Below are 9379 nucleotides of genomic sequence, written 5' to 3'. Positions count from 1 at the left end.
TGAATAAAAGTGTGAAATAAGCATTGCTCTTCAGATGGTAACCTGTCTCCCAGTGCAGTGCTGATATCTGATCAAGTGGAAGGAATCTTATTACACAGAGACTTGCTTAGATTTCAAGTAATACGACCCTGTTTCCTATTTTCATCTCCAGCTTAGTAACACCTTAAAAATATCTGTAATGATTCATTCCTCTGACGTGCATTAGATGGGGGAAAAAACCCACCTTGTTGCTCTATTAAATCTATTACAATAAACTGCGGAGTGCATTCAATGTGGGAGTCCAGTCTGAAAGCAAAAAGCTTCGATGAGGCAGAATAATAAGAGCAAGACTGTTATTTAAAGACTGGAGCCATGACAACAGAAGACCACTGCTGGCGAAGAAAATTAGTTGTCCTTTTTTGAGAGTGAATTAAGAGCAGATGGGTACGTGATGCTCTAATGTTATGCATGATATTCACTAAAGGACATAAGGTTTACTTTTAAATTGAGTACAATGAACTCGACTGACACCAACACTTATTGTTCTCTGTTTTGTCTCACTAGACAGCAAAATCAAAGAGCTGCATGTTTAAATCGAACAACCCTTTAAATCTGACACATCGCAGTCATATTTGCAGGAACAAACCCCGAGGCAGAAGTGTTGCTGCAGACTGGTGAGAGGGTCTAGGATCTAAGATGCAAGAGTTGGCTTTGTTGAGCCGATGTGCTATTATTATAATGTCAAACCCAGAAAAAGACATGCACACTGCAGAGCCTAACAGGAAAATCTAAGATTTGCATAGGTGGGATTGATTGTTTTCCTTGCAGTTTTTGTTTTCCCACACACAGAATGGAAAAGAGAATAATTTCTTTTGTTGGATCAGTGTGTGATGATGTTGAAAACACACATGTTTTCTTAATACTATAGTTTCAGGTAGTTTCCACACACCCCTAAAAATGAACTGTTCAAAGTAGTAATACAGATGTTATAGCAGTTGTTTTAAGTAGTGGTATACTTCCAAGAGTTCAGGCTTGATTAACAGAAGAAAGGCTCAATCATCTGGATTTTAAGAGAATGTAGGAAGAAAGAAAAATGTCTGGAATACAGAATAGAATAGAATAGTCAGAAAAACACTGGAATAGGATAAGATGATAAGAATAAAAATAAGAAACTACCCAAATTGATCTCGTTTTTATAGGTGTGTATTCACTAAATTTTAAAAAAGCCAAACAACAAACTCCATAGCTGAAAAATGAAGCCCACGCTGAAGTGACAAAGACTGCAGTTCTTCTAATGTCCACTTGAGGCAGAAGTCAGTTACCACAGACTTCTCTCTTCAAATCCTGACTTTACAGCAATAATAAATATGTTTACAGCCTGTTAAGGGGCGGGGATTTCTGACTTATTATACACACAAAGTTTGCGCTATTACTGCCGCAGAGAACATTAGCATTAAAAGCAGAAGCATTAAATTAGGTAGATTTTTTTTTTTTTTTTAGGTTCTGGTGAGTTTAGTGTAAGATTGGAAAGGACTCCTTCAGTTTTTTTTCTAGGCTAACAAAATCAACAGATGATAGTCGTGTGCACAGCTGTGAACTCAAGCAAAGGAAACTCCAGTGCACACCAGGGATGTCTAGGTCATCTCCATTTATCCATAATGTGTTTAGCAAGAACAAAAAAAGAAACACATACAGGCCCTTTTGTTTTCCTCTAAGATCTAGTTGCCACGCGAGCCTCATTTTTGCTGCATTATATTTCTTTAAAAGTACCTGAAAAAAATGAGCATGGGAGAATTCAGCTACCTAAACCCACTCCTACATGCATGCATTACTAGATTACTGTTACCAATAGAGCTAATTAAAAATAGCAACTTTACCATCAAGATCCACATGGTGACTCTGAGGTTGGGGATTGTGGGAGATATCTGGTGTGAAGCATCAAAGCTCCCTGTGGCAATCCAGGTATCGATAAGGAGGCTCTCGAGTCTCTGATGTTTGTTTACAAGTTGCCAATGATCAAACATATCTGAGGGGAAATAGATGAATTATATCCTCCTGTTTAGAGCAGATTTTCTGATCCACCTTTGAAGGTCGCTGCAGACTCTGGTCAGCAACTTGTAAATCAAACCTGAATGTGTCCCTGCCATGCAGTGGGAGTGAGACTGAGTCATCTGTAATGGTTGCTGATGCATAACATATTAAGTGCTATATTTGGCTGAAGTCAGCTAAGTTATATCAATTTCCCTTCATCCTTACACACACACACTATGTGATAAACAGTTAAAAATTTACCTCCAAAGTCCAGCACACATTTAGAAAAAATCTGGAGGTGCAAACTTTTGAGTCACACGCCCTGAAAACATGACAGCACAAACATTTTACATAGTGCTCTCTGAGCCAGTGAAGCTGACAGATCATCATCTGAGACGGAGGATGAGGAGGTGGAGGCAGGACAGTGGAGTGAGAAGGAGACGGAGAGGAACAGCGGGTGGGGTGGGGTGATTTTCAGCACTCAGTGTGTGTGTGTGGGTGTATGTAGCTTTACTTTGAAGTGTTTTCCCAGCGGGGATGGCCGTTTCTAACAGACCACTGCACTGTTTTGTGTCAAATGCAATGCACAAGGAGAGATAAGCACGGAAAACTTAAAGACCAGCATGGAGATTAAGATCCAGACAGGCAGCTAGAGATACACAAAGGCACACACACAGCTAGACAGACACACACACAGGATCAACAGTTTCATTGATTTATATCACAGAAAATACTGACCCGTTCCTGCACATATCCTGCACCCACTCTCAGTGGTAAAGCATTTTTCAGGTCTGGCTAATCAAGCAGTTATTGTTATATTTCCTGTGCATGCCTGCAGGAAGAAACAAACAATGGGAGCTTAAAAGCAGCAGCTGTAGGACTGTTTAGAAATCAGCAGAAAAATTTGTCAAGGTCTCAGAGGCGTGCATTTTTAGAACCTTAATTTTGCAATTTTGTTCTGTTAAACTTTCTTTACTTCATCATTTTTGGCATCTCTGCTACTCTGTGTGTAATCTGTGTGAATGGATGTGGCAGTTTGCCGAGCTAACCCTGTTGTGGTTCAAATGCACAGAAACTATGTGATATACTTTTACTGAATATGTTTCACTTGGGAGGCTTTTAGTGCTTATACACTTGGAGCCATGTCACCAAAAGATGTCAGTATGAATGTTGAAACATATTTTGTGTGGATGTTTTAAGGATTAAACCTTTCCTCTGTTTTTCCAACACATTATTTGTTTGGTCTGACTTCTTTGAACTGTGCACTTGCACTCTTTGTGTATTTGTGTACTTTTGGATTTCTGTTTTTCATGACTCAGTCCTGTGGACTTTGTGTGCCAGGTAGTAAGCTTCCATCAGCTGTCAAAACTTCCTTTTTATTGTGTTTGTATGCCTCATGTGTCCTGCATTTCAGTCCTCACTCTTAAAAATCAAAACAGACACACTAAACACATAAATAAAGATTATGTACATCATTTATGTACAGTCACCACCCACATCATGATTTTCCTTGATTTTGATTCTAACAGTCTCTATCTAGGGAAAGTTTGATGGACTGAGGGGCACTGCACACTCAGGCAGTAGCACTCAGCTGCAATGTAGCCACACCCCAAAGCAAACCCTGCTTTTTTATTCTAATATGACTATGATTAATAAAATAAAAAACATGTTGCATTGAAAAAGAGTTAAAAGCAAGAAAATGTTAACTGAGGTCATAGGCCAAGTAAAGCCCATCTATCTATCTATCTATCTATGTTGGATAGATGGATCTATCTATAGATAGATAAATACAGTTGGACATACTGGACATGAAAAAGAATTTAGCCATTTTTCACACCCAAAAACTGAGTCTGTATATTTTATATACAATCTGTCAGTACTTTACACACCATCTTTTGTTTATACTCTTGTTTCCAGTTCTTGTATCTGGGCCAAGCTACAAGAATTTATTCATCTACAATCACTTTATCCAACACTGCAAGCATGCTACCAGACAGAAATATCATGCATATCATCTTTAAACCAGGTCTGTTTCTCCTGCTGAACTGAATCATTTTACCCGTGAGTTGGGCAGACCTAGTTTGCATGAAAATTAATTAAAAGCCTCCCTTTCCATCCTGTCAGCCCCTGCAACGTGACAATGCCATATGTGTAATTACAACACAGCCTTCATTGAGTGAAGAGGCAGCCCTCTACAACTGAAATGGATGCAGCATTTGTTGTGCTTCATTTCTGTTGCATCAAATCTGGACATTTCGAGTTGCTGTTGAGAATTTTTAGAACAGGCTCTGTAACATCAGTCTTTACTGACTCATTGTTAAAGGGATGTTATTTACTGGAGCTTTTCAAGTCTCGCTCTAGCCTGGTGATCGAACAGAGGGAGAAATTTTATTTCAAAATTCTCCCGAGTATCTCTGATCTGTGGAGCCTGCGGTTGTTTGGTTTTGCAGCAAAGTTGTTGAGCTGTTAGTGACAGAATGTAGGAACGTTTGCTTCAGGCGAAACCTTAAAAAATATTGTATAGGGCTTAAAAATTATTTGCACTATGAATTCAATTTTTCATCCAGAAAAGGAGATTTATGTCCCTGCGAAGTGAGTAAAACAAGCAATTTTATACATCTGATCAACTACATAAATAAAGTCATGTAAGATTGACAAACACAACACACAGAACTGATCCAGTCTTAACTAAAAGTCTCACGATTGTAAACCTCCTCTTTCCCTCTTGCTGCTATCCTTCTGTCAAATATCACCCCTGACACTCATCTCCACCCACTACAGTTTGTCTGCACTCTCTTCTCCACCTTTCTTCTTCACTACTCAGTTGAACCCAGTTATTTAAACTCATCCACCTTCACTATCTCTGGTCTTCCCAGCCTCACTATTACATGTGTCTCCCTGTCATTCACACACAAGCACACAGTCTTGCTACTACTGACATATAATGGAATATAATGGAACTAAATAATACTTCCCTTTTACTGCTCGAGACATCAAAGAAATACGTTTTGAAAAACCCAGAAATTTCTCTTTTCAGAAATCATGACCTGACTCATGAAAACCAAGTTCTATTTTTATTCTAGTTATTTAAAAATATATTTAAAAGGTCACCTGAGCACCAGTATCAAATGTAAAGTAATGTATAATTTCTAATGTGTTTTCCATTCTTCTTTTTGTTGTTGTTCTTTTGGGGTGGCAGGAGGTCAGGAGGTGGAGTTGTTCTATTCCTGGTTGTATCCTTGGGACTGAACCTCAAGCTGCTTTCCGTATGTGTGTGACATTAGATAGAAAGTGCTTAGGTGTAGAAAAACAAATGCTTGTATGAAAGGATGAATAACGTATGTTGTATAAAAAGCTTTGAGTTATCAAGTAAAGTAGAAAAGCACTATATTAAAACCATATGTCCCCAAAGCTGTGACACGAACACTAAAATGATCTCGCAGCACAGGCCAGAGGAAAATATGTGAATTTGACTTTTGGTGATAAACTGTCCATTTAAAACAGGTGTCAAACCTACAGTCATAAATAGCCCATCATTTCAGGCCACTGAATAGTTTAGCAAATGGCAAAAATTGCAGAGAACCAGGCAGCAATTTTGGACTTCTGCTGTATTTTGCATCAAGGAGCATTGTGTTGCAGGTTCTGAAAAATCGATCCATCATGAGAGTGGTCATCCAATTTTGATCTGAGTCAGAGGTCTGAGTCATTGTCAGTTTTCGATCCTTCTCGCTGGCAAAGATTTTAACCATTACTTGCCATTCAGCACTGAGGTGAGATCACCGCTCCAATGGGCTGTGCCATGCCTCGGTAAACAGACTAAACGTCGAAAAGCTCAGATTTATTGCTTTATCTTTCTTCCCTATTTTTTTCCTATCACGCTCTTTATCAGGTGTTTGATGGCTCTTGAAATGTGAATGTTTTCAAAATGTACTTCTTTACAGTAAAAGAACGGGGGAGAATTGGAGGTTTTTGAGGTTGTAAAATGAAATTACACTGTGCTGGATGCAGCCCATGAACTAAAATGAGTTCTATAAACAGGTTCACATTTTAACTTTGATTTACACAAATTGCAAACAGCTGTAGAAATCAGTATACTAATGTGATTATATTTTCTGATGATATGGTCATTCTTAGTCTGTTAACCAAAGATTCAAATATTGCTATTTACAAAAATTAGATTGAAAGGATTGGTGTAAGAAGCACAGCCTGATGTTTAAATGAATAGAAAACCGAGAAAGGTATCTTTGTTCCAAGATCTGTTAGAGATTACAGTCTGACTTTAATTAGCAAAGAAAAGGCTGAACAGGTGACAGCATTCAAGTATCTAGCTGTACACTTTGATTGTCAGTTACAGTGGGTTGTATGTGTGTGCATGAATTAGTCAGCGCTTGCATTTATTGAGAAGACTCAGGGTCCATAACATGGATAAATGCATTGTGTTACTATTTTATAGGGCCACGGTTGAATCTATTGTATTTTATAGCATTACTACAGGCTTTGGTAACCTTTCTACCAAGCTCAGATCCCAAATTCAAAATTGGATTAAAAGGGCTGGAAAGATAATTGAACTGCTCCCTCCAGGAGATATTTGAAGGGTCAGTGATAAAGCAGAGTCTGAAAGTCACTAAGGATTAAAAATCACATCCTTTGTAAAGAACATGAGTTGATGTCCTCAGGAAAAAGGTACAAGGTACCAAACTGTAAGATAAATAGGTACAAATTTTCTATTGTCCTTTTATAAATCGAATTATTCTCCCAGAGACAAAGGCTAATCTAATTGTTTGTCATGCTGGTATTTAACTAAACTGAGTGTATGACGAACTGATTTGCCGTTATTCTCATTCATGTTGATGTAATGATTTTCTGAGGACATGCACAATATTTTTTCACATGCAGAAGCTTTAATTCTGTGACAACAGTCTTCACAATGACAAAAGGAGATAAACGGGCCACAAGCGAAAGCAACACATTGAAAATGGCCCAAACAAAGCGACAGAGGACTAAAGACAATTATGTTCTCTGTATAGGCGTTGAGTTCATAAAAAAGAATTATCTGGGGGCCTTTGATATATTTACTAAATATAACGAATGAATTTATTTTTTTCTTTAATCTTTTGTTTCGGTCACACCTCAGTTAATAAATTCCTGTTTCAGTCTCTTTCTTTTTTTCTTCTCAGAGTTTTCCTTTCTCCTAATAGCTATTTCTCCTGCGCGTCTCCTTGCCGGACTTTAGCTCCATCAGCTCCACTTCATGCTTCGCCGCTGTCTCCAGAACTTTCTGCTTGTTATAGAAGATGACAAAGTTGTTAATGATGGGGTGGATAGGCAGCGCGATGGCTATCACCCCGCACAGAAAGCTCACGGCTGCGTTGCACTTGCCCAGAGTGGTTTTGGGGTAGATATCGCCATAGCCCACTGTGGTCATTGTGATGATGGCCCACCAAAAAGATTGCGGGATGCTCCGGAATAAAGTCTCCGGGTGGCTTTGCTCCATAGTATAGGCCAGCGCTGAGAACACGAAGATGCCCACGCCCATATACATAAGCAGCAGCCCCAGCTCTTTGAGGCTGTTCTTCAGCGCGTAAGTCAGAGTTTGCAGTCCAGAGGAGTGGCGCGCCAACTTGAAAATACGCGCGATGCGCATGATGCGGAGGGCCTGGACAGCTTGCTGTACGTTTGCCAGCTCCATGATGGATGTGGTGCCGAGGTAAGTCAGGGCCAGGACCACGTAGAAAGGCATAATGGCCATAAAGTCTATGATGTTCATGATGGAGAGCGCAAAGCGCAGCTTGTTTGGTGACGAGGCGAGGCGCAGAAAGAATTCCGTGGTGAACCACAACATGCACACCGTCTCGATCGCCTCCAGAGTCGGATGCTCCACCAGTTTCCCTTCAGCGTCCATCACCTGGAGCTCCGGGATGGTCCCCACACACATCACCACTGCCGAGACCAAGATGAAAAGGAAGGATGCGATAGCGATGATGCGCGCCGGCAAAGAGGAATCCGGCTTCTCCATCAGCCTCCAAAGGAACCTCTGGCAACGCTGGGTGCGCGTGATGCACTGATCCACCTCCATATCCTCCAAAATGACTTTAACTTTGTTTGCAATTTCTTTCAGCTCTTCCTCCTTCTCACTTAAGTAACTTTTACAGCATTCATCTAAAACATTTTGGTCTATTTTCCAAAACTCCATCTCTTTGATGAAGCAGATGGGGCAAATGCCGCGTTTGATGTGGATTTCATCAAAGTAATAAACGTCGATGATGCACTTGAACGCGTCGGGATCTCGATCAAAGTAAAACTCCTTTCTGCCCGGATCGAAGTCATCGCAAAGTGTCGAGATAAGTTCGGAATTCTGAGTTGAGCAGTTCACCAACTCAGCCAGTCTGCTCTCCGGGTAGCGGTTCAAAACATCCCCGAAAAGCACCACTCTGACTCCGCCGATGTTCACAGCAATCTCCCCTTCGGCGCACAATCCAGCTCTGTAGTTTGGCTTCGGAATTGTCCACATTTTATCAACTGATCGATACTTGTTGATCCTAAAATGCAAAAATGAAGCTTACTAACCGGAGTTAATGCCCATGATGGCTTGCGCGTAAAATGCTTCTCTTCCAGAATGCTTGGCGCACTGAATGGCAGAGTTAGAGCAGCCAGCTTTTTCTAACGCACGCGCTCTCTCTCTCTCTCTCTCTCTCTCTCTCTTTCGCCCTCGCTCTCTTTTTTCACACACACGGACTAAGAGAGAACAACCTCAACACCTATCATCTCTATCGCAAGCCTCCCTTTTTATCACTGCAGTAATCCAGTAAAGCTTTTGGCCCTAAAGAAAGCTCAGAAACAATTAAACAACACAATTAACTATTAAACACACAAACTGTGCATAATGGCTTTATATCCTTATTCTTCACTTGATACTTTTCTAAATGTAACATTTCCACACTGTGCATCATAGAGTTGAATTAATCCACCAATCAGCTCCTGTACTGTCTCCAAAGGTAATCTTACAGCAGGAAACATGTGGATCAGATATGATTTATATCAGACATCAGATAAAATGGTTGATGCACACAGCAGAGACAGTGCACTCTCTGGTGACCATGTACTGAATAACAATTCAACTGTAGAAAGTAACTGAATACATTTACTCAAGTATTTCATTTAAGCACAATTATTATTTTTTTTGTATCACTTTCACTTGACTATTTACAATTTATGCTACTTTAAGGAAGCACTTTGTATTTAAATCTACTCAATATGGACTTTAGCTATATTTTTTCATGATCCTAATGTTTTTGTCTTTGTGATTGACTGCAAAAACTGATCAATTAATTAATTAAACAAAAAACAGTATCTTCCATAGATGAGGTCT

At 39.8% G+C, this 9379-nt stretch overlaps 1 protein-coding gene across 1 annotated transcript; it reads right to left on the bottom strand.

Annotated features, from left to right (window-relative positions):
• Window positions 1-7082: 7082 nt before the first annotated feature.
• kcnf1b (potassium voltage-gated channel, subfamily F, member 1b) lies at window positions 7083-8627 on the bottom strand. Its single transcript, XM_035911413.2, has one exon. It carries the CDS (start codon window positions 8519-8521, stop codon window positions 7202-7204), a length of 1320 nt encoding a protein of 439 aa, XP_035767306.2. The 5' UTR covers window positions 8522-8627; the 3' UTR covers window positions 7083-7201.
• Window positions 8628-9379: the final 752 nt, after the last annotated feature.

Source organism: Neolamprologus brichardi, chromosome 19, assembly GCF_056152115.1.
Source record: "Neolamprologus brichardi isolate AB-2024 chromosome 19, ASM5615211v1, whole genome shotgun sequence".
NCBI lineage: Eukaryota > Metazoa > Chordata > Actinopteri > Cichliformes > Cichlidae > Neolamprologus > Neolamprologus brichardi.
Note: the sequence above shows the minus strand (reverse complement) of the source record. Positions and strands in the feature narration are given on the sequence as shown.

Excerpts from the sequence above, each read along its gene's own strand:
- kcnf1b (XM_035911413.2), bottom strand. The coding sequence starts at position 8,521 with ATGTGGACAATTCCGAAGCCAAACTACAGAGCTGGATTGTGCGCCGAA.